Source organism: Alnus glutinosa, chromosome 14 (assembly GCF_958979055.1).
Source record: "Alnus glutinosa chromosome 14, dhAlnGlut1.1, whole genome shotgun sequence".
In the NCBI taxonomy this organism is placed as follows: domain Eukaryota; kingdom Viridiplantae; phylum Streptophyta; class Magnoliopsida; order Fagales; family Betulaceae; genus Alnus; species Alnus glutinosa.
The window spans coordinates 21,148,972-21,176,143 of NC_084899.1; the positions used below are offsets into that span (position 1 = coordinate 21,148,972).

General features: G+C 33.8%; 1 protein-coding gene across 1 annotated transcript; it reads right to left on the reverse strand.

Annotated features, from left to right (window-relative positions):
- Positions 1-9,694: 9,694 nt before the first annotated feature.
- Positions 9,695-17,010, reverse strand: LOC133858042 (ABC transporter G family member 1-like). Its single transcript, XM_062293458.1, has 8 exons — positions 16,462-17,010; positions 13,956-14,035; positions 13,328-13,777; positions 12,377-12,463; positions 12,130-12,255; positions 11,327-11,521; positions 11,136-11,222; positions 9,695-10,437 (listed from the first exon to the last, which is right to left on the reverse strand). The coding sequence occupies exons 1-8, from the start codon at positions 16,967-16,969 to the stop codon at positions 9,781-9,783; spliced, it is 2,190 nt and encodes a 729-aa protein (XP_062149442.1). The 5' UTR covers positions 16,970-17,010; the 3' UTR covers positions 9,695-9,780.
- Positions 17,011-27,172: the final 10,162 nt, after the last annotated feature.

Here is a 27,172-nt window from a genome sequence, read left to right on the forward strand (position 1 = left end):
CACATACACAAATTACATGTGTGCAAACAAACACATATAACCACACATACTCACAAATACACTTATGTACATACAAATCTATAAAGTTAAACTCACAACAATAATTCAAGATATATCTATCATATTAGGAAGATGATTCATTTTTACTTAAAATGTTCTTATTACAAAATTAAAATAATACTAAGAAAAAATTCTAAAAATGAAGTTATACTAGTTTATACAAGCTTATTCGAGTTGAGCCGAGTTTATATGAGTATGTCTCGTTTAATATTTGAACATATTATTGTATTTACGAACGGCTCATTTATTATTCAAACCGAAACCGAATCGAGTTTCACGGAACCGAATCGAGGCGAGCTGACGAGTGGCCGAGCTCATTTTACACCCTTAACACTAATTCTAGATGCTACTTTGCAACAAGACAAGCAAATTTTTGGCTTCTTAGGATTTGTAACCGAATCGGGTACCATATAGGTCTGGCTTATATATCCCTCCAAAAAAAAAAAAAAAAAATTCCTACGCCTATCGGTTTGATGTTGGTAAAATATTATAACATGGATAGAAATGATCTTCTTATATCTCATGTAACTGAATAAACAATACTTACAAAAGAATACTTAATTGGTAATTGAAGCTAGAGTTATCAAACTTAATAATAATCTTGGCCAACCCGTGAGTTTGATTTACTGAGAAATTAATGGGAGTGTTGCTAAAGGTACTTAGGATATCTTTTACTATAAATTTTTTACAAATTAATGTGATAGTTCATATGACTCTTACTATGTCAATTATTAAATAATTAAATTTTCAATCATATGACATCATATGACATTCATGTGAATTACCACTTGAATTTATAAATAAATTATAATAAAAATTAATCCAAAAGTTTTCCTATTAGTCGATACACAAATATCTTTTTCTTTGTATACCCCAAATGGCTCATATATAAGATGATGGCGACCTTTTTTGGTAAATAAAAAAGTTTAACTAAGATTGATGGTACGTAAATGACTTTTGCTCCGCACATGTGTTCTAGAATCACCTTTTTTGGGTATTGTTTAATGATGATTTTGAGTTGGTAATTCATATAACAATGATGGGTGTTTGGGAATTTGAAGTACATGTAGTTACCAGTTACGCTAAGGTTGGCAATTCGGGTTTACAGGTCGGGTTCGTGTCAATCCGGCCTACCCGACATAAACGGGTCTAACACGAACCCGACTCGATTATTAATCGGTTTGTGACACGTGACCCGAACACGACCCGATAAACTCGACTATTAATCGTGTAACTCGTTAACCCGACACAACCCGACACTAATTTCACATGTTTCAACCTTCAATTTTAGTTTTTACTTTCAAGTCTTCAATTGCCGTTTCTTTCTTTGATATTTCTTTTCTTTCTTCATTTTCCACTCGGGTCCTTCACTAATTAATTTGGTGCCAATAGGGCTGTATTCGAGCCGAGTCGAATCGAGTATTGAATGTTCAAGCTCGGCTCATTTAATTTTATTTCGAACACGAGTCGAATTCGAATTTATCATCGAACGAAATATTCTGTTCAAGCTTGGCTCATTTAATTTTATTTCGAATACGAGTCGAGCTCGATCTTATCACGAGCTGCTCAATTAACTTATTCATTTCTTATATAAAGTAAATATCATGATTGTTTATATTTTCATAAATCCATATTAATCATTAATTAATCAAGTCTTATTAAAATTTTATCATTTGAGTTCATTAAATAAATTAACTTGAATCTTAAATAATATAATCTCGAGTTTATATGTATGTATATAAATTTATTATGCACATACACAAATTACATGTGTGCACACAAACACATATAACCACACATACTCACAAACACACTTATGTACACACAAATCTATAAAATTAAACTCACAACAATAATTCAAGCTATATCTATCATATTTGGATAATGATTCATTTTTACTTAAGATGTTCTTATTACAAAATTAAAATAATAGTAAGAAAAAATTGTAAAAATGAAGTTATACGAGTTTATACAAGCTTATCCGAGTCTATCCGAATCGAGCCGAGTTTATACGAGTATGTCTCGTTTAATATTCGAATATATTATTGTGTTCACGAATTGCTCATTTATTATTCAAGCCGAGACCGAATCGAGTTTAACCGAACCGAATCGAGCCGAGCTGACGAGTGGCCGAGCTCATCTTACACCCCTAGGTGCCAATCATATCCTTCACATAATTTTTTGCAAGTTTTTAATTACACAAGCCTAATAGAAATTAGACCTTTATGTTGAAGAAGATGAGTTGGAGATTAGTGGGAATTTGTTGAATTGTCTAATAGATCATAGATATGTATGTCAAGTGTAGGGAAATGAAGAAATCAGAGGAGCTTGTGGCTATATGTAAATCTGAGCTTGTGGCTTGCACTACATGGGTCAGTAGGTATTGAACATCAATACCTATTGACCGAACAAACCACAAAAATGGCTAAGCTCAAATCCATTCGGTCCCTCACTCCCTAGCTTGTTGATTTTTAACTCTAAAGTTTTCTCTTGAAAGATATGAGAAAGTGTTCCCTTTGCAAGGGAAGAAGAAGACTTCGAGTTAAAAATGACGACGCTTGACTTAATTAAAAAAATGTGATAAAATCTTAGCCCTCTAATATTTTTACAGCACGTAGGAATATATGTGTATTATTTCTCTTTAAAAAATAAAAATATCCAGAGTATTATAATTTTGAGAAATGCTATTTTTACATTTTGGGTACATCTCGATATTTTATTTGTTTCTCAAATCAATTATTTGGATTTGTAAGACCGGCCCACATATGAGTTTTACATATCTAATGTTGAGAGATGTACATATAGCTGGTTATGTTTTGATTCTTTGCAATCTGATATGGTAATCCACGTGGCACTGCCATGTTAACTATATAATCAATTTTTGTTAAAAAAATGTTTGGGTTATTATAAGTTTTTACTACTACAATCTCTAATAAATTGATGGAATAGTTTACATAAGTGCAGTGTGAGACATACAACATGGGTGAAGAAAATAACAAATAAAATTTGATAAATAAATTTAATTATTTAATAACCGACATAATAAGTGTTCACGTTACACTATTATGTTAGTTTGTAAAAACTTATCTCATAATACCCTAACAATGCTTTCTATAATGTTTTCTAATAGTCCCATTTTTCTAATGTGCCACCGTTTTGTGTGGCCAACGTACCAATCAACTGCATCACTGCATGCAAACCAATTAAATCGATGCACCATTAACTTTTAATATATAATTAATGCCTTTTTTTATTTTATTTTTTTTTTTTTTATTTTTTATGAAAGTCCTCGTGAAGTTTGGTAGAATTCATAACGCTCAGCCCTTTATTAGGTGTAAATTAATTAAAATAGTACTTGTGAATCTCCATGCATGAAAACTCAATTAAATCTTGAAATGATATAATGTGTTTGCTTTAGTAGCTTATGATTGCTAGAAAATCAAAAACTTCATAAGATCTGAAATATGATTCTCTTAATTTTAAATAAAATGGTGAGAAATTAATTTACAATCAGAATTTTATTTTGTTATATTTTGTCCCATTGACAAAGGTGGCGCGGGAAATAATTAAACTAAGGATAAGTATAATGATAATTAGCGAGTCAATGATTTGTGATTTGGATAGTGGCAGTCAATGCAAAGTGACAAATCTAATTAAAAATTGAATGCTTTAATTGATTCAAATAAGCACACTACAAAATTGGGAGAAGTCGATAGCCTTAGACCAAGAAGGCTGGGCTAATTAAAGGCTAGAATTAAGGATAATAGTAATCTATATTAGCGAACCAATTAATTAACTACAATCCAATGGGATGGATGATTTTGAATATATAAGGCAATAAAAAAATGTATGGTTTAATTTGATTCAAAAGAAGCATGTTACAACTTACAAACATGGGATCGGAGAAGTCGCTAGCTGTCTTTTAGCTACAATCTTAGACGGCTGGATGGGCTAATTAATGGCTACAATTAAGTATATATAATGATAATCTATATCATGCGGAAATAATTTGTAGGGGACGTTTTTCCGTCTTCCAACCAGCAGTTTTAATTAAAAAATATATATATTTTTTTAAAAATAACTTTTGATGTGATATTAAAAGTTACTTTTTGATAAAAAAAAAATTATTTTTTTCATGATAAGGTTCAGGCAGGGTCCCGTCTCCCCTGCGAATCACACCTCCTATATCAAGATATTGTGTTAATTAGCAAGTCAACTATTTATGATTTAGATGGTGGCTTTCAATCCAAGTAAGAGTTTTATTGTTTACAATGGATAGCTCAATCGGTTGGAGACTACGTCTCATGAAGTGAGGTCATTAGTTCAAATCCTCTTTCCCCCTCTTGTATGGACATGTCAAAAAAAAAAAAAAAAAAAAAACGAAGTAAGAATTTTATTATGTTTGTTAAAATTGTACGTTTTTGGTTTTTTGCTTTTTATTCTCAAAATAAAGACATTAATTTGTTTCGGCGTAAAATATTTTCGATGAAATTTTTTTTTCGGCGTTTGATATGTATGAAAAATTACAAATATTTTTAATATTTTTATTCAATTCTATTAATCTATAAAATTCAATTTTTATTCATAATATAAAAATATCAATATAAAATAATTTAACATAATACTTTGAGTTTCGGTAGTGGTCTTGCGGAGACCCGTCAGTGGTCCTGTGATCATGGTCTAGTGGTGGCCGACGATGGCCTAGTGGTGGTTTGATGGTGATTTGACACTAAAAAAAAAAAACTATTTTTTCCTAATCGACTTTTTTTGACGTGTCAGGAGGTCTGACACGTGTCACACGTCACTAAACTTTAGTGACATGTCATTTTTTGTGTGTCCAACATTAAGACTTACTACGTCAAAATTGAGATTTAGTGACGTGTCAAACATTGGGACATCAATGAAGTTATTGACGTGTCAAAAAATGACAAGTCACAAAATTTTGTATAATCCATTTTACACAACTTTTATATAATTAAAACACATTGGTGGGATTCATATGCATGGATCTCACCAATATATTTTGATTGTGTGAAAATTATGCAAAAAATAAATTGTGAAAGATGCCTTTCATATACCTTTCTTTATAGCTCAGTTGCGTTCCTGGACCTTTTTTTTATTGTTTTTTATTTTGGAGGAGGGTGCCTCAACCTCATCCACGCCATATTCTGGCACCTTGCCATCTCTCTCACTGCTAAATCACACTCAAGCTCGCCAACTGTTCCCATTTATGTTCGATCACCCGTTTCAGGCATTTCCTCGTGCTCGATCTTTCTCTCTCTGCCTAGCTCCCCTTTCGACCAACTTCAAAGTTAGGCCATCCCACACAAAATTAGAACACAATTATTCAAACTCATTAGAACCACAAATTGCAGGCATGCATTGGCCCAGATTCACGTTAGATATATACAATAAAGGTTAACGTCATAAAGCTGATCAACCGACCGGTCTGGTTCGGTCATCCGGTTCTTCCAAGGCCGCCTCAATGACTCAGTCGAAGTCGCCTCCTAGTCACCCGCCTGAGCCGTCAACGCCGCACCGACCGATGAACGCCCGATTGTGTGGCCAACCAATCAACTGCATGCAACCCAATTAAATCGATGCACTATTAACTTTTAATATATAATTAATGCCTTTTTTTATGAAAGTCCTCGTGAAGTTTAGTAGAATTCATTACACTCAGTCCTTTATTAGGTGTAAATTAATTAAAATAGTACTTGTGAATCTCCATGAAAACTCTATTAAATCTTGAAATTTAATGATATAATGTGTATTATGTGTTTGCTTTAGTAGCTTATGATTCTCTTAATTTTAAATAAATGGTGAGAAATTAATTTACGGTCAAAATTTTATTTTGTTATATTTTGTAGCTGTTGACAATTCAAATGAAGACTGCTACAAGCCTGGAGAAGTCACAATCATAGCATCTTAGACAAAGGTGTGGAATAATTAAATTAAGTGTAATGATAATTATCAATATGAAACCGTGTTAGGGAGTCAATGATTAATTTAATTGTGATTTGGACGGTGGCGGTCAATCAATTAAAGTGACAAAGCTAATAAAAAATTGTATGCTTAATTTGATTCAAATAAGCATGCTACAAAATTGAGAAGAGTCGATAGCCTTAGAGGAGCCTGGGAGAGTATAAAATGAATTATGTCAGTGGAAGGTTTCTTATATCCTTTGTATACTTTTTTGGTGTGAGCAAATAATTTTTTAAAGAAAGCGACGTTGTAATACGCCTTTGGAGCATTTCGTTTTTTTGCTTTCTTTTATTTTTTCTAACAGATTTGTGGCATGATCATTGTTACCCTCTTCATGATAAGTTCTTAGGGTTTTTATGGGGTTACTATCAACTATTTTGTGACCCAGATTTCACTCGAGCCGAAGGACTTCGTATTTTTTTTTTTGTTTTTTAAATAATCAATGTTTTCATGAAATTTAGACTTGGGTTATATTTTCATATTTGACTTTCAGACCGGTCCTCGACTGAGACACTCGATGTTATTCCTTTACCAAGTTATATTTTCATATTTTAGTTTCAACTATTGCTACTTTGTGTTGAGAATTGGTGATAGTTATCTTTATGATATAAATGACATTGTCTTCTGAGTTAGCATTCTGATTAGGGCCGGGTCTTAGTATCATTTTGACTTATTTCCTTGCTAACTTAGTTCGGGTAGGCGCACCAAATTAATTAATTATCAGTTAATTAGTTTTGAGAGCTACACATAGAGGCTTGGGAAAGCAAATCTCTTCAAGCTGATTTATGGATTCCTCCTCCTGATGGCTCTCTAAAAGCCAACTTTGATGTGGCAGTTAGATCTAATTTTTCTGTGAATTCAACTGTAGTTGTTGAAGAGAAAGGCAAAGTTCTAGCAGTTTGTACTTCAAAGCTTAATACTATTGAAGTGAATGAAGGAGAAGCCTTTGCTACATGCATCGCTAGCTTACAGACTAGTATACTCACTAGACTTTAAGCCTCTATTTTCAGAAGGTGACTAGCTCTCTCATTATGGTGCAAACATTGATATGTCTAGATCTTATTAAAGAATATTGGATGATTGAATCTGTCATCAAAGATACTATATGCTTCCAAAGTCAATCGATCCAAGGGCTCATCTTGCAGCCAATTGTGCTACCTCTCATAACGTTTTTGGTTATATACGTATTTCTTGTAATTCAAAATTGTACTCTAGGTTAAACTCTTACTTGTAATCTTGTTTTCCCCTTCCCTTTCCCTATTATGAGGGGAAAATAATTTAATTTTATCTCCCAAAGTTTTTTTACTTTTTCAATGTTTAAAAACTAGGAATGTACTCCAATCAAGTTTTGAAAATTTTAAATGTTGCCCATCCATTACTCAAATATGTTTTTTTCCGACTAAAATAGACCCATGTGCTTTGGTTTTTAGGGACAAATGTCCACAAATTACTAGTAAAAAAAAATAAACCGGTTTTTTTTAATATAAAAAAAAGAAAAAGAAAAAATAGACTAGGAGGTGGCCAAAACCACCCCATGGGCTATTTGGGGGCAGAAAGCCACTCCCATTTGGCCAAGGGGGTGGTCCCCCATATGGCTGGAATGGGAGTGGTGGCTGAACCATTTTCATTTGGCCATTGAGGTGCCCGAGCCATCCCTTGGCAAGCTCGATAGGGGCACCCCCTTGGCCAAATGAGGTGGCTTCGGCGACCCCTAACTTTTTTTTTAAAATTTTTTTTTACAAGTATTTTGGAGAGATTTGTTCTTAAAAACCCAGGTGTTGATTTCCGTCAAAGAAGACGGGCTTAAATAATGGAAGGACAACATTGAAATTTTTTAAAACTTGGTTATGGTACATTGCCAACTTTTAAACATTAGAGATAAAATTGAAAAAGTATTGTGAAACTTTGGAGGTAAAATATATTCCACCCCCCCCCCCCCCCTCCAAAAAAAAATAAGTAACATATATAATACTATTAAGGATATATAATGAGACTGCAGATGACTATAAACACTGAGAATATTGCTCAATATTATCCTCACTACAAAAAAACTAGCATTTAGTGACGGTTTTTTTGAAGACGGTTTTAAAGACCGTCTAGAAAAATAAAATTTACTGACGGTTTTTTGAAAATCGTCTGTAAAATCAAAAATTACAACAGTTTTACTTAAACCGTCCGTAAATTTTCAGACGGTTTTGAAAAACCGTCTAGAAATTTAAATTTCCAGACGGTTTTAATAAAACCGTCTGTAAATTTACAAATGGTTTTAATAAAACCGTCTGAATTTTTTTCTTTGTTTTTTTTTTTCAGACGGTTTTAGAAAAACCGTCTGAAAATTTCCAGACGGTTTTCCTAAATCCGTCACTAAATTTATAGACAGTTTAAACAAAACCGTTTGAATTTTTTTTTTTTCATTTTTTCCAGACGGTTTCAGGAAAACCGTCTGGAAATTTCCCGACGGTTTTCCTAAAACCGTCTCTGAAATTCTTTTTTTTTCTTCTGTTTTCTTTTTATTTATTTTTTCCTTTATTTTTTTTTTTCTTTTTCTTTCTTTTAAAAGAAAGACCCAGATCCTTCTTTTTTTCGTCCGACCTCATCTCTCCCTCTCCCTCTCCCTTCGTTCTTCTTCTTGTCTCTCCGGTTGGCGACTGAGACGGGCAATGGGAACGGGACGACAAGATCTGGACACGGCCGGAGTCGGTGACATTGCTGAGGTCGGATCTGAAGTGGAAGGTCAAATATCCGGCCGGATCCGACCGATACCCACACCCGACCGGATCTCTGTCCGGATCAGAGACAGATCCGGCCGGAATACGTGGATTTTTGGCCGGTTCTCCCTTCCTCTCTCTTTCTCTCACCCCCTTCGGCCTCCTCGACACCACTTTCTCCAAACCACCGGATGGATGTTTGATTTTTTTTTTTTTAAGTAAGTGAAATTCTTAGGTTAGATTTGCATTAATTTTGTGTTGTATTGAGTTTGGATTGTGATTCTTGGGTTTGGATTGTGAAGGATTGTTTGATTTGTGAAGGATTTTTCCTCTGTTTTGGGTTTGGATTGTGAAAGATTGTTTGATTTGTGAAGGATTTTCCTCTGTTTTGTGATTTTTGGGTTTGACCGATGGATTTCCGGCAGTGACCGGAGAAGCCGAAAAAGGACCGGTGGAACCCGAAGGAGACCGGCAGTGACCGAAGAAGGACCGGTGGAACGTCTCTCCGATGGATTTCCGGTAGAACCAGAGCTGATTTACGCCCACCAGACATAAAAATAAAAATAAGAACAATAATTATAATTATAATTAAAAAAAAAAAACAAGAAAGAAGAAGACAAATTCTGGACGGTTTTGGGTAAAACCGTCCAAAATTTTATGGACGGTTTTGCCCAAAACCGTCCAGAACCAGTTCTAGACGGTTTGAGCCAAACCGTCTGGAATTGCGGACGGTTTGACCCAAACCGTCCCGAACCTTAATTAAACCGTCTAGAAAAAACCGTCTGGAATTGATTCCAGACGGTTTTTTTGCATTTCTAGACGGTTTTAAACCGTCTAGAAAATGCTTTTTTTTAGTAGTGGCCTTAACAACTACTATATATGGACGGGTAATTACACTTGCACTACAATTCAAGCAGAGTACAAACATCTTTAGTGAAGAATGATCAGAAGAACAAAGTATTAATTATAGATTCACTCAATACGACTAGAGCACTTCTTACACACTTCAAGCTAGAGCATTATTGTATCAAGAGTTGTCGATGCTCTGTTGTGAATACTTGGGAGGCCTAGCTCCAAGAGATTTAAAAATCGGCTTAACCTTTTCGACCGTCTTTATAATTCCCCAAAACATGAGCCTATATATTACCACCATTCCAAACAAAACAGCAAGATCAATCCACTTGGAGTAGCCCATCTCCACCTGCCAAGTATTTCTCAAGATATAGTCACCAGTGATGGTGGGAGGCCCTCCTGCTTGGTTATTAGGGAACGTTAATCCTTCAAACTCATTCTTGTAGAATCCTTGGTTTGCATACTTATGGAATGCAATATAGTACATTGGGTATCTCCAGAAAGGCTTAGGAAGATCATTCGGTAGCCGAAAGAAACCTCCGTTCAACATCATCACGCCTTGTATTCCGGCACCGGTGATGATACCCATGAGAAAATCTGGCACTATACTCGCGACAATCATCATTAGGCTTTCGACCAACATCATGCACGCAAAGAGTAGCAATGCGAAGCAGGCAAAGTGTTGGAAGCTCTTTTGAAGGCCAACAAGGTAATAAGCTAATGCTCCAGGAGCTAAAGAGATGATGAGCAAGTAAGGAACAGAAGATAATGTGTTTCCAATCACATACGCGCCAACACCATAATGCCCATTTAATCTTTCTCCCCCAAATATCTGATATAGTTGAAGAATCAAGGGTAAAAAACACTTTCAATTGCTATAAACAGCGTAGAATATCATACATAAAATTTGAAGATTATTTTTTAAATAAGATCAGTACAAGAATGAAAAGAATCATACAAAATATTTGAAAATTGTTTTTAGAATAATATATTTTACTTTTTGTTTGTCTCCAAGTTTATATATATAGGGCAATTTTTGTATTTTTCTTGTTTCTTTCTTTTTCTCCAAGTATTATGCTTGGAAAGTATTCACACTTTGCTTGTATAAAGGCATGCATGTATTATTTTGGGATAAAGTTTTGAAGTCTCAATTACATTTCAAGTATTTTAGAGTTATTTCTTTGTTTGTTTATTTGAGGCATGCAACTAGACAAAGTCTTTATCTTTCGTATTTGTTATTTTCTCACTTCATGTGAACTCCCTTTTCAATTATCAATTCTTAGTTTCTGCTGCTATCATACGCTGTTAGAATAATCTTAATTAGTTTTACCTGTCGTCGATTAGTATATATTTTTCTTTCTGTACAAGTATTTTGCGTTGTCTCTAAGTTTAAGGTTATTTTTTGTATTTTTATTTTCATTCTTGTATTGATCTAGCTTATTCAAAACATAATCTTCAAATTTTATGCCTAATTTTCTCCTCCATCATAAATATACAATCATTTGAGATTTAAGTAAGAAAATGACTAACCTTCATGTCCTCAACAAATGAAGGGAATCCACCAATTGCCATAAAAGTGAGAAAGGTCGCAACAAACGTCAGCATTGACCCTCTAGCCTACAAATTTACAAGTTACAAATGATCAAGTAATTAACTTAATTGGAGGTTTTGATCTGTTTCATGAAATATTGGATATATATTTCATATCATCAGTTAATTACCTGGATCGAGCCAAAAGTGAAGCCAATGTCATGGTAAATTGTCCCAACACATAAACACAGAGCAATATAGATTCCAAGGCGAAGCCAGTAATAGCCTAGATCACGATACATGTTCACAAACGATCTCCTTGTCAGAACTTGGCATTGGGTAATGAAGCTTGCTTGGCTTCCCTTATTCTCCAAACTTCCTTGTTTCTATATATACAACAAAGAAGCTTGCCTCATTGTTAATACTCCTATATTCATAATTTGCTTTTATTTTTTAAGAAAACTTTACTTACTATATACTCATGATCTTTCATCACTCTGACAATTATTCTCTTAAACTTTAAAAATGATCAATTTAGTGTATCCGACCATCTTTCAATTTCACCCCGTTAGCATTTTTTGTTAAATCCTGTCAAAATTTTCAAAATACCCGTTTTTAAAATATATATATTAAAAAAACTTCAAAGATTCAGGTATGGGTGTTTTTACAAATTCCGTTAAATCTTGACTAACACCAAAATCCTTGCAATTTTTTTCTTTCTTTCTTTCTTTTTTCTTAAAAGAAATGAGTGGTATTTTATGAATTTTGACATATCTCCCTGAGGATTTAACGGGAAATTCTAACAAATGATTGAAATAAAAATAAAAATAAAAAATAAATATACTAAATTGACATTTAAAAAAAAAAAAAAGGTTTAAGAATATAATTACAACAAGTGAAGGTTTTATTTTATTTTATTTTTTTATTTTTGTGAAGAGAATGATTGATTTGTTAGCACTACATATCATTAATCACTATGAACTTGTATATATACCTGTTGGCATATCTTAGACAGCACTTGCTGAACTTGTTGGAAAGTTCCAGATGACTTGTATGACTTGACGAGAATATTTATGACTTCCTCGGTGCTTGTCATGCCATTAGAACCTATTTCGATATCCTATAGTGTTGACAACCAATGGCTGATCGAGTGAGTTCTTCCATGCATGCATGGTGATTTCTTTCAACAATAGGGTAATTAAGGTAGCGAGAAAGATATATATATATATATATGTACTTACTACATCGAAGTCCTTGTTGATAGTTCTAAGGTAGTGATCAGATGGGTTTCTCAAAGTTGGACATGGGAAGCCTTTTGAAGCAAAAAGCTGCATAAAAAAAACGTACGTACGTATATATTTACAATTCATAAATCCATTCAAAACAATTCCTTTGATGCTAACTAGATTTTATTTAATTTTTTTCCATTTGAAAAGAGATGGACTCAATAAGTTAAATTAAGGGAGATGACGCTGATTTTTACTCGAAGATACTTTACTTACTCTTGATGTTTTGGTACTTTTTTAATCATATTCTTAAAGTTTAAAAATATGCAAGGTAGAATGTCACCCTTATTGTTAGGGTTTACAAAACCAACAACCGTTTCTCTTAAACTTTTCCTAAATTTAGGACATTAAATCACTTTTTGTTTCCTTATTTAAATACACTTCACAATAGCTTCCCTTATGATCATTTTTCTGTATTATTTAAATATCATTTAATTTAAATGCTATAAGAAAAAGAAAAATTATTTAAATATTGTTTCAAATAAATCCTAAAAGAATAAGAGAGGAAATAAAAAGTTTTTTTATATTAAAATAATTTTAAGAGAATCACTTTTACTTCCCTAGATTTAAGGTACAACTTTTAGTTTAAATAACAATAAAAGAATCTGATTCAATTGTTTTTTTTATAAGTGTTTTTCCTACGTTTAAGGAATGAATGAAATTTAAGACAATTGCTGATAGCACTCTTAGGGTTAAACCAGATGAAATGTCCCTAATACCCCGGTAAAAATAATAAAAATACAAAAATCCCCTATTTTTTTTTTTAAAGTGGTATTTTGTTAACTTTTCCGTTGACGTGATATTACAAAATTTTAAAACACGAGAACCTGACACATTAATTACACTGCAAAAGTACTGAGGCCTTTTTTTACATGCATGGATGGTAAAATAAATTGCAGTACGTACCTCTTCTGCCATTGAAACGGGGCCGAAATAGACTGTCATGCCAGTGGAAAGGAGGCAGAGGTTGCTGAAGAGCTCAAAAACTTCACTGCTCGGTTGATGGATTGATGCGATAACAGTTCTTCCATCCTGACGAGCTAGCTTGGTGATGCGGCTCATGACATGGAAAGATGCTGCGCTGTCCAGCCCACTTGTAGGCTCGTCAAGGAAAAGGAGCTTCGGGCGCGTCAAGATTTCAATGCAAATGCTCACCCTCCTCTTTTGCCCACCGCTCAAGCCTCCTATTCTTGTATCCTTGGAGTTTTGCAGACCCATCTCCCTTATCGTCTTCTCTGCCCTTTCCTTCTTCTCGGATCTTGACATTGAGTCAGGCAGTTGGAGCTGTGCTGAGTAGTATACAGCTTCCCTTACTGTTAGCGTTGTCATTAAGCTCTCATCCTGAGTCACATACGCCTAGTTCATGGATGGAAAATAAGAGAAACAATTATCTGTTAATGTTTCGATGGATCAAGCATATTATATATTTAATTAATCCGAACATACAATATATATATATATATATATTAATATATATATATATATATATATATATATATATATATATATATATATATGATCCTTTTTTTCATACCGAAGTTCCAAAAGCAAGTGTTTCTTTGCGTCCGTTTACCAAGATCTCCCCAGTCTGCTGTGTATTGGAACTTAGCCTCCCTGCAATAAGTTGCTCATTAGTAGCTTCAATATTAAAATCAATGGCTTTAATAATGTTTTTATGCATTTTTTTTTTTGGAAGAGTACTTCATTTTAATCCCTTCAACTTTCATCGCTTTTGTAATTTCATTCCAAAGTTTAAAAATTCTCAATATAGTGTATCGAACTTTAAAAAATTTACAATTTCACTACTCAATTAAGATTTTTCGTTAAATTCTAAAGAAAGGGTTAGAAATCCTCAAAATACTTTTTTTAAAAATAAAAAAATTTGTAATTCAATGGTAATTTTATAATTTTATAAATTTTACAAGATTATAAGAGTAGTCATTTTATATACCCTTTGATCGTCTAATTTAACTCCAAAACACTAGCTAGCGTGAAAGCTGTTGCGCTAATGAATAATCAACGGATGAGGTATTTGTTTTTCTTTGACAAGGTATTTGTTGCTTTTCATAATTGGGTATCTCCAAATTTTCTACCTTTGGGGTTTTTCTATCTTTAATTGTAATTTATTGTCTTCTTTGGCCTTAGTCCCTTCTTTTTTTCTTTTCTTCTTTTAATCGAGTCTTTTTGGGTTACTTGTTACAGATCTGGTCAATAGGGGAAAGACTAAAGAGAGTACTGTTCGAATTTAATTAATAATTAAATTCAAAATTTCGTGTCAACTTAAATTTTTCGAAGAAATAATAATTTAACAATTTTCAAAAATATCTTATTCTTAATGTCTTTGTATTTGCACTCACGGAATCATTTTTATTTATCTTTTAAATTGAGTGTGCATGGTGGTTTGAATTTTTAATTGTATTTTTTAAGAAAAATAAAAGCGACTTTCAACACTTAGTAATTAATGATGACAAAATCACATCCCAAATGAGACCGTTACATGATAAAAGACAAAAACAAAATAAATGCAATAATGGTCCTGGTCCTCCATGTTCAGAATAGGACCCTCTCCGTGAAATGTGTGCTATTTATTTTAAATAAAAAGGTGAGAGCATCTAACGTTAACGTAGTATATAGAATTAATGTTGACACGTTTTTTAAAATTTAAAATAATGTAAAATTATGTATACTATTAATTAGATGCATGTATTAATTTTAAATTTTGACTATATATGAATAGCATCCCATTTTGTGTTGTGTATTGATTATATTCTATGGTTATGATTTAGTTCCAAATTTTTTTTATGAAAAAGTGAGAAAATTAGAATTATTGAAAAAAGTATTAAAAGTATTTTATAAATTTTTTTACCACTCAAGTTAAATCATTTATTTGAGTATTGCTAAAGATATTATAATAATTTTAACAATAATTTTATTTTACAAATTGATGTGATAGATGAAATAATTAATTAATAAAAAAAATTGATTTGTCAATTTAATTAGTTAATGACTAATTTATCAATAATATATTTTTTATTTTAATATTAATTAAGAATTTCAGTTCAATTTGTAAATAAATTGAAATAAAAATTGTTATGTTTCAAATATTCTAAATATATATATATATATTGGATGGCCCAAAAAGTCATTTTAATGTGTAGTTTAAATAGTTTTCCTGAGTGTCTACGAGAGACTGTAGTTTCAGAGTGTTCGACTCTATTTGGATAGAGCTTTTATGCTCTTGGTTGTTTTGACTTCGTTGTTATGAATGAATTCAGCATCATTATTTCAAAATAAAAAATAAAAAATAAATAAAAAATAAAAAAAAAACCAAATAGTTAGGGGATAAAAATTTCATACAAACCAGTTTGTAGGAAATTTCATGCAACCCACATATAAGAGTGACATGTATTCTTTAAACATGTGAGAAGCACATTTTATTTTATTAATGCTATTGAAAAAGCATACGAGAAGCAACTGCTATTAAAACAACATGTATTTCTCACATATGAAGGGACACATATCAATCTTATATGTGAGTTGTATGAAATTTTTTACAAACCGATTTATAGGAAATTTCTGTCCATAGTTAGAGGTGACAATTCATGTTTGTGTGTCAGGTTTAGATCGTATCGAAATATGGGTATAAGACGATATAAGTCAATTATAATCTGACTCTAATTAAATTGGTCAAATCCCTCAATCCTAACACATCGTACGTGAATTTCATGTTGGATTCATATTGGGTTCGCAAGTTGTATCAAACTAGAATTATTGATCCTAATAAGACGTATTGTGTTTAAGTCGTGTTGAGACATAAAAGTATAATGTTATATAGGCCGACCTTAACACGAGTCATTTAATTAATTAAATGGATCAAATTCTTCGACACCGACTCACTAATTTCACAAAAAGTTCATATTGAATTCAACAAATCTAGGAAAAAATTGACCTTCAAGTTCTTTTCATATTTTCCTTTTTGGGATATAGAGGAAGCCATTTTTGGCATCAAAGAAATTACAAGGATATACGTACTAACGTACCTGCCAAAGAATCCAAAAGAGTTGATTTGCCACAGCCAGAAGGACCCATGATGGCCAGTACCTCTCCGGGCTGAGCGTAGCCAGTAAGCCCCTGAAGTATCGGCAAGCGCCCTCGTTTGCCGTCGCCCACCGTAACCCACAGCTCCTTCCATGTCAAGAAGACGCCCTCCCTCTTTGACACAGAACCAGCACGAACGTAATTTCCTGCAACTTCGGAACCAAACCTTAGAGACGGCGCTGCTTCATGAATATCCGACTGCGGACGGCCAGGATTGAAGCCGGCAATGGTAAATGGGAAAATGTTGTCCACAGTAGAGGACAAGCTGCCATCGCCATCGGCATCTTCAGAGGCTACGCTTGTCGACCTTTGCATCTCTAAATCAGCAACTCCGGCACTTGTCACGGCCTCTTTCAGGAGTGATCTTGATGGGCTTGCCTTTGGCGTCCATCGAGGGACGTCGGTTGAAGGTGTTTTGTTGCTGCTGCCTTCTGTGTCGATCTCATCCATGGTGGAGCTGATTGCATTTGAGGGTTGAGCCAGAGAGAGACACTTTCATGTAATGTAATGTAATGCTGGCACTTTATTTTATTCTATGAAATAGAATACAATCTCTTTTTTCATTTTTTTTTTATTATTATTTGTTTGATCGTCATTCGGCCACGACGGCCGGTGTCGCGAAGCATTATCTACTGACTATATTAACAGGTGACGTACGTAGTCCTAATTAATTCCTCGAGGTGTAATGGTAGAAGTTTTTTTTTACAAGTAATTTTTAAAATTATTATTCGGCTTATGATTAATAAAATAGCGTGATTTTAAAAGTTACTTCATTTTTAAAGGGATATAAGAATAATACATGTGAGACTTTTAGAGTTGCTCATTCCTCAAGCTTCCAATTTTCTCGAGGCTATAGCTTGTTGGCATCTGCCACCGGCAGGGCCGTTGAGCACGTGCGGACCTAGCTCAATTTTGTAGGCTCCCGCGTGGTTCCCAATTTTCTCTTGTATTTTTTATTTTTTTTTTATTTTTTTTAAATGTTTTAAGTTATTTCAAGTTTTTACTGCGTATTACAACCTCTAATAAATTGATGTAACAGTTCACGTAAGGGCCATGTGAGACAACATGGGTGAAAAAAAAAAAAAAAAAACTGTTAAAGACAATTTCCGGTATGACTGCACAAGCTTCTAAAAAGTTCTTTTTTTCTTTCCTGCAAAACAGTAGAGACCGATGAAGGTGCTTGCTAGGAGTCCCAGTTGGTCTCACTCCGATGCTTAAGTCAATTCTTAGAAAGAGTGTGTATCAATGCTTTAATAACAATATTTCAACTAAACTATACCTGGATATCTATGGGTATTTATAGTAAGAGTGAGAATTGGTTTCTCCCATATATGGAGGGAGTTGATATTTGAATGTGGGGTCTCCACACGTCCAGATCGTGGGTCTTCATGTACTCGGAACGTTGGCTTCCACGTGTCTTGCTTGTGCGTTCTTTGCCCATTTCGATAATGCTTATCTACGTTCCAGAACATGGGGTTCCTATGTACTTGGAACGTGGGCCTCAATGTTCCTGAGACGCCTTCGGGTATCTCGGGATCTCAATCTCTTCATGAGCTTCTTGCGGATTACTTCCGGGTGGGCTTGGCTTTGCCACGCAATGGATCAGGCAGCCCGACCTTCTCGGTAAATTGATGGGCCTGGTTAATGGACCGTATAGCCGGCTTTCCTTAGGACAGTAAATAGTCAATGGGCCTACTTGAATTGTCGGGTCCATTTACTAACTATTGAAAATATTTTTCAAACACAAATAAAATTTAATAGATAAATTTAATTATTTAACAACTGACATAATAAGGGTTTATGTACCCCTCTTATATTAGTTTGTAAGAAATTTATAATAAAACTCATAATACCCTAGCAATGCTTTCTATATTGTTTTCTAGTAGTCCCATTTTTCTAATGTGCCACCGTTTTGTGTGGCCAACCAATCAACTGCGTGCAAACCAATTAAATCGATGCACCATTAACTTTTAATAAATATAATTAATGCCTTTTTTTATGAAAGTCTTCGTGAAGTTTGGTGGAATTCATAACACTCAGTCCTTTAATTTATTAGGTGTAAATTAATTAAAATAGTAGTTGTGAATCTCCATGAAAACTCTATTAAATCTTGAAATTTAATGATATAATGTGTTTGCTTTAGTAGCTTATGATTCTCTTAATTTTAAATAAATGGTGAGAAATTAATTAACTGCAAAATTTTATTTTGTTATATTTTGTGGCCGTTGACAATTCAAATGAAGACTGCTACAAGCGTGGAGAAGTCACAATCATAGCATCTTAGACAAAGGCGGGGAATAATTAAATTAAGTGTAATGATAATTATCAATATGAAACCGTGTTAGGGAGTCAATGATTAACTTAATTGTGATTTGGGTGGTGGCGGTCAATCAATTAACGTGACAAATCTAATAAAAAATTGTATGCTTAATTTGATTCAAATAAGCAAGCTACAAAATTGGGAGGAGTAAATAGACTTTGAGGAGGGTCGGAGAGTATTAAATGGATTATGTCAGTTGAAGGTTTATTATATCCGGCGAATTGCCAATGGAGTGGCCCACAGGCTTGCGAAAGAAGCACTCACTCTTAGTGTGGAACGGGTTTGGTCTTGACGATTTCCCTCTCTGTTTTTAAAAATTATTTTTTCAAATCGTATATTTTAGGGTGTGTTTGGGTTTGCAATTTCAAAAAGTGTGATTTAAAATAATTATTTTAAAATATGCGATTTGGAAAAATAATTTTTAAAAACGCAATTAAGCATTTGGGAAAATCGCAGTTTAGTCTTTAAAATCGTAAATTAGCTTTTAAAATTCTGTTTTTTTTCAAAAAAACACCATCTTAGCTGCGATTTGAAGAATCAGATTCTTTGCATTTTCAAATCGCAATTTTTAAAAACGTAGTTCCCAAACGATTTATGTTATGTGATTTTAGTTTAAAATCGCACTTATTGTTTACGAAATCGCAATCCTAAACACACCCTTAAAATCGTTATTTTAAATCACACTTGTTGAAATCGCAAATTCAAACGGAGCGGATCCAAAATTGTCTTAGCGTGAGTCAATGATTTGTGATTTGGATGGTGGCGGACCGGCGGTAAAACAAAGTGACAAATCTAATAAAAAATTGTATGGTTTGATTCAAATAAGCACGCATGCTACAAAATTGGGAGAAGTACCCGATAGCCTTAGACCAGTTAAGGCTGGGCTAATTAAAGGCTAGTAGGATAATAGTAATCTATATGAGAGCACCAATTAATTAACTACAATATTCCAATGGGATGATTTTGAATAAGGTAATAAAAAATTGTATGGTTTGATTCAAAATTAAGAAGCGTGTTACAACTTACAAACATGGGATCGGAGAAGTCGCTAGCTGTCTAGCTTTTAGCAACAATCTTAATTAGACAAAGGCTGGGCTAATTAATGGCTACAAGTATATAATGATAATCTATATCACGATCTTGTGTTAATTTGCAAGTCAACTATTTATGATTTAGATGGTGGCTTTCAATCCAACGAAGAAATTTACTATGTTTGTTCAAATTTTCTGTTTTTGGATTTTTTTGCTTTTTGTTATCAAAATAAAGACATTAAGGCACCGTTTGTTTCATCGTAAAATGATTTTCGGTCGAAAATGCTTTCAAGAAAATGTTTTTTGCTGAAAATATTTTTCGATGTTTGGCGTGTATTAAAAATCACAAATATTCAATTATATTAACATATTAAATTCAATTTTTATTCACAACATAAAAATATTAATATAAAAAAATTTTAAAAAAATTTAAACTAATAATTTGAGTTTTGGTACTGGTCTGGCGAAGGCCCGTCGGTGGTCGGGTGATAGTCTAGCGGTGGCCGACAATGTCCTAGTGGTGGTTTGGGGTGGCTTAGTGGTTGTTTGGTGGTTTGAAAAGAAGAAACTGACCAAACTCAGAAAATGATTTATGAAATTTAAAAATGAAAATAATTTTTCGAAACTAAAGAAGTTTTTTTGGTCAAACTGAAAATATTTTCACTTTAACTATTATTTTCGATTATACCAAATACCAGAAAATACTGAAAACATTTTTCAAAAAACATTTTATGCCGAAACAAACTGAGTCTAAGAAACCACTCAAAACGCATAAAAAAAAAAAAAAAAAAAAAAAAAAAAAAAAAACCCACAAAAACAAAAAAAAATTAACAATTTAGGTCATGCTCGAACATTTTTTCAAACAAAAAACCAAAAACATATTGGGAAATGCTTGGGTACCCCGATCCCACTCCAATCCCACCATTGCATATGTGGACCAATGATGCTGTTAAAAAAATGTGGGTCCCACAACACTCTTTTTATTATCTCTCACATCATTGGTCCACGCATGCAATGGTGGGATAAGAGTGGGATCCCAGTGAGTACCCAAGCATTTCCCAAACATATAATTAGTTGCTTACTCAATCACGTTTCTCTTTAAAAAATTAAACAATACAAGAGTCTTAATGTAACTTCGTTTACTTCCCATCTATGTGGGTTCTTATTACATATATAGTAAATACATGATGTGTTTGTTATACAAGATATGTTCTGTTGCAATGCTGTTTGCAGAATATTTAAGTGGTTACAAAAGATAGAGTATACAATCAGACTTTTGAATTCAAATGTGTTCCAAGATTCTTGGTGCCACATTTGAATTTAAATAAGATTTATTGTTAGCTTCAACATCCTTTTGCAAGTTCAATGGGAGATGATTTTCGTTTAACTTGGAGCAGAGATTGTGAATTAAATCTTGTGGAGACAATAGGCTTGGTAAGGACATCTTCTATTTGATCGTGACTAGGGATAAAACAAACCTTCAGAGCTTGTGAAGCAACCATTTCCCGAACAAAATTAAAATCAATTTCCACATGTTTAGTCCTAGCATGAAAAACTGGATTAGCTAAAAGATAGGTTGCTCCAATATTATCACACCATAATTCTGGTGGAGTGTGGAGAAATACGCCAAGATCACACATTAATTTTTGAATTCACAAAAGTTCAGCTGTCGTGTTCGCAAGTGACTTGCATTCAGCTTCCGTACTAGAACGTGAGACATTGGTTGTTTGTGTGAGTGCCATGAGATTAAATTTCTCCCCAAGAAAACACAATATCCTTTGGTTGATCGGCGGTTTCAAGCCAACTTGTCTAGTCCACATCTGATTAAGCAGCAAGTTGAGAGGAATAACTGCGTTCAAGGAGTAATCCATGTGTGATTGAATGTTTGAGATATAGTAAGATCTGTTTTACAGCTTGCAAATGAGGCTGTGTTAGTCTATGCATGAATTGACAAACACGATTAACAAAGAAAGGCAGATCTATACGTGTAAGAGATAAATACTGTAATGAACCAATTTTGCTTCGAAAAAGAGATGGATCTTCAACTGGATCTCCTTCAAATGCTAATAACATATGTGAGGAAGACATAGGAGAGGATTTTGGTTTGGCTTCCAGCATATTTGTCTTCTTTAAGAGATCTATAATGTACCTTTTTTGTGATAATAGAAGACCCCGATTGTAGAGGAATGACTTCCACGACCAAGAAGAAATTAATGGGACCAAGATCTTTGATTGCAAATTCAATGCACAACTGTTGTAGAAGATCATCAATGGCTGAAGATGTAGATGTAGTGATAATAATATCATCTACATAAATAAGAATAAACATAGTGACACTTTCAGATTTCAATGTAAAAACTAAAAAGAGAGGAATCGGCTTGGGAACCAATAAGCCCAAGATTAATTAGCTTGCTAGTGAGCCGAGAAAACCATGCTATTGGCACTTGCTTTAGGCCATAAATGGATTTATGAAGTTTGCATATGTGTGAGGACTTGTCTGGATGTGAAAACCAGGTGGTTGAGTCATGAATACTTCTTCAGATAGAAAGACATTTTGAATATCGATCTGCCGAATAGACTAACCAGCTGAATATGCAATTGAGAGCATTGTTCTAATTGTTGTAGGTTTCACTACAGGACTAAATGTCTCTCCAAAATCAACCCCTTCTTGTTGATGAAAGCCCTTAGCAACAAGTCGGGCTTGGTGCCTTTCTATAGAACCATCTGCCTTACGCTTTAATTTAAACACCCATTTGCAACCTACAATATTGCATGTAGCTGAGTGTAGAGCCAAAGACCATGTTTGATTTTGGTGTAATGCATTAAATTCCAGTTGCATTGCATTTCACCATTCTGGTATTTTCATAGCTGTGGAGAAGCATGGAGGTTTCTGCAAAGAAGGATCACAAGATGTAGCTATTAAAGCTCTTGATATTGGATACCTCACGGTTCCGTTAGTGAATCGTCTTGGCTTTGTAATAGCATGTTGTGCTATTTGTAGTCATGTGATGAGCCCTTGGTAAATTGAGAGAGATTTGAAGTTGTAGCCACATTAGGTTCTACTGGATTAGATATTGGACTTTCACCTAATAAGTGAGCTGAATTTTGTATTGGAGTAGAAGTGGCAAAATTTGAATGAGGTACAGAAATTGGTAATGAGACAGTTGTTGAAGGCAAAGTTGATGATTGTAGGGGCTGGACAGCAAAAGGAAAAACATTTCCATCAAATACCACATCACGGGAAATATAGAATTTTTGAGTTGGACGATGGAAACACTTATATCCTTTATGAAGAGAACTACAGCTGATGAGTCTTGAATTATTTGATTCAAGACCCCTTAATTTACATTTGTTATACCTAGTTTGTGTTGTAAATATAATATTTTGTTGTGTTTTAGTGTTTTGTCTTATTTTCAGGTCTTAATTGAAATCTAGTTCAAAACACCTGAATTAGACCTGAAAATACATCAATGGCAATTTGGTCATTTTCAGAGTTCAAAGTTGCTCCTGCCAAGTGAAGAATCGGCTAAGGCAAATCGATCGATCGACTTTATAATTGATCGATCAAATTTGGATATTTTCGGAACAATCTGGAACAATGTTGACATGTCACTCTTCCTTGATATTTTAAATATTTTAGATATTTGTTAGATATTTTCTAGATATTTCTAGATATTTGTTAGATATTTTCTAGATATTTCTAGACATTTATTAGATATTTGTTAGATATTTTATAGATATTTTTAGATATTTATTAGATATTTCTAGATATTTGTTAGATATTTCTAGATATTTTCAGATATTTCCAAAATATTTCTTTCTTAGATATTTGTGAATATCTTCCTCTATATATATGAGGCATGGATGAGAGAGAGATGTATGCTTTCCTGATTTTATTTTCCAAAGCATCAGTAGTTTATCATGCATCTTTTGGGAGCTTCGATTGTCTCAGGTGTATCTTAGTTAATTTTAATGTTTTTCATTTCCTTTTGTAATTCGAATTCCATACTTTAAATACAGTGTTCTTAGTTTATTTAAATCTTGTTTTCTTTATTGCTTTCCTTTGATTTCATGCTTAAATTAGTTTACTTTATGTCTAGCTAAATTAGTTCTTAGGGTTTGATCAAAATCTTTTATAAAAACCATGAAGCGTTCTTGATGTTCTTAGGATTTTCTAGATGTGTTTGATGATTGTTAAGGGCTAGAGGACTGCAAAACCCATGCTAAAAGGTTGTCTTCAAGATTCCAATCTATTTATTCATAAAAAAGGGATTTGCTTGTCTATGAGTTTTATTGGATTCATGAGTAAAATCAATGTTCTTGAAAGAGAACGATGTCTTTTGCAATGGTTCTATTTGACATGATATTTGTTTACTTATTAAAGTTACCTTATAGGGTATGTTAGGGAGCACCGGTCATTTCATACCATTGTAGTTTAATCTTTACATGGAATAGACTGGTGTGAAACTAAGATACCTTATCATTGTGGCCTAAAAAGGGTATTCATGTGTTGTGTATGCTTATTAGGATGTGTTATAGAGTAGTAAGCTAGGGAGCATTAGTCACTCCACACCTTTGGTAGAGTAAATGTTTTTCAATTATAGTTTAATCTTTACGTGGAGTTGATTAATGTAAAACTAGGTTCTTTATGATGACGTCTTAACTAAAGTGTTTTCATGTCGAGGTCGTCTTAATGGTTGACGCCCATTACGCGCTCATATCATGCATGTTAGGAAGATCCATATAGACTTTAAGCATTATATTGGTTGAGGATTGGACAAGATCAATACCCTAAGTTTTCTTTTAAGTTTGTTTTCATTTTCCACTTTCATTTCTTCACCTTATTATTGTAGCTTCAATTCTACAACCTTTACTTTTATTTTTACTCTTAAGTTAAGTTAGATACGTTCCTTTAAATATCCTATTACGCAAAACAACCAATAATCTCTGTGGTTTGATCACCCTTACTATAGTACAATTGATTCGTACTATTGCGAGTGGTAAAACATATAAATTTAAAATCCAAGTATCGTGTCGTTGAGACACGTACCAACAGCCCAAGAACACACACTCTTTGGATCTCAACTCATATTTATGATGGTTATAAGATCTGAGATGGGAAAAACATGCACACCCAAAGATTCACAAAAAATTATAATCTGGAGGTTTTTTATTTAATTTTTCAAAAGGTGAAATGTTGCCTAAAATGGGTGTAGGCATGCGAATAATCAAATAACAAGAAGTTTGGCATGCTTCATCCCAAAAAAGTTTGGGGATTGAGCTTCTGCAAGTAATGCCAAAGAGGTTTCAAGTTTCTATTATGTGCCTGTGTTTCCTTTCTACACAACCATTTTTTTGGTGAGTGTGTGGGCATGAAAGTCTTTGAAGTATTCCATGTTGATTAAAGAAGTTATGAAGTCGTTAGTACTCCCCTCCCCAATTTGTTTGAATTGTTTTTATTTTTTGACTAAACATTCTCTCAACCATGGCTTGGAATCTTATGAGCACAGAGTATACATAAGATTTGCATTGGATACGATATAACCATGTAAAGCGACTAAAAAAATCAACAAAAGGAAACATTATATTTATTCCCATGAAATGAAGTTGTTGGAGAAGGACCCCATACATCCGAGAAAATTAATTCCAAAGATTTAGACGAAACATAATTTGAAGAAGGAAATGTAAGTTGATGGCTCTTGGACTACAGACATGTAGAACACAAGATTGCCGATTTATTTGATGAAACTAGAAGACCAAACTGAGATAGAATTCGATGAATCGTACGAAAAGCAGAATGAACCAAGTGACGATGCCAATGAGCTTGACATGTTCTTTCACGAACCATTGCTTAAGGAGTAGACATAGTTATAGTGGGTGGATGGAACCGATAGAAACCATTGCTAAGTGGTCCTTGATGATGAGGGCTCCGAGTTTTGCAATCGTTAATCACAAAATGAGAAGAATAGAATTCAAAAAAGACTGAATTATCTTCAGCAAATTTACTAACAGATATGAGATTTTTACAGATGTTAGGAACATGAATAAGTTTCTGTTAAAGAAATGTACGACGGGAAGAAGGGAGTAAAGCAAAACCAATGTGGCTGATATTCAAACTTGTCCCATTTCCAACTCGAATCTGATGCTGTCCACCATATCCCTCTGCTGATATAGTTAAGTTATGCATGTCATTTATGAGATGGTGCATTACACTAGTGTTAGGGTATCAGTTCTCGTCCTGAGAGATGGCAGGGGAGGAATAGTAAGCTTGTGGAGAGTTGGAAGTCTCATTCTAAAAAGCATGATTAAACCTTAGATAATAGGTTTTTGTAGTGTGTCCAATCCTGTCATATACTTGGCAGAATGGACGATTTGTTCCTGAAAAAGTAGAGTTAGAATAGCCACAGCTTCTGAGATTGGATCAGTTTGCACGGCCACGAGAGTTTCTGCCTCCATATGAAGATCCACGTCCCCTGCTGTATGATGGAGTACCTCTGCCTCGAGGGGTAGGGCCACGTGCGGATAAATTGGCGGAAGATTGAGATAAATCAGGAGATGGTTGATTGTGTTCCAAATGCATCTCCTAGGTGAGAAGATGACCATAAATACCATCTATGGATAATGAATCCACCCTGGTGGTGATTGAGGTTACAAAAGGGTCATATTTGGTACCCAAACCTGTAAGCAAGAAAGAAATTGATTGAAATTCAATGATAGGTTGGCCAACTGCTGCCAACGTATCACTAAGGTTCTTGAGTTACTGAAAGTATTCAACAATGAAAGTACTCCATTTTTTCATAGTTGCTAATTAGAAATGCATTTAATTACATTACACGAGTGGAAGACTCTACCTTGTACATTTTTTCAAGGGATAACCAGAGCTCCCGAGATGTTTTACAGCCAATGATATTGGAGATAACTAATTCCGAGAGAGTATGACCAATAGACTGAGAACCATTTGGTCTTGTTGGCACCATGGTTGATATTCTGAATTAGTGATTCTTGGTGGTGCTTCAGCAGTAGTGATGGTTGGTTGATGGAATGGTTTTGGAAGGTGGGGTGGTATCATCAACAAAACAATAAATGTTGTTACCAAGAAGGTATGGATGAATGGCCATTTTCCATATCGACTAGTTTTTGTTAGTGAGCTTGACAAAATTCTACAAGTTTGAGACAGTTATGGGGGAGGTAGTATTTGAGGTTGACATGATGAGCTTTGGATCGTAGAAGAGACATTTAGTCTTGAACAAACTCTGATACCCTAAAAGAGTAAACAATACAAGAGTCTTAATGTAATTAACT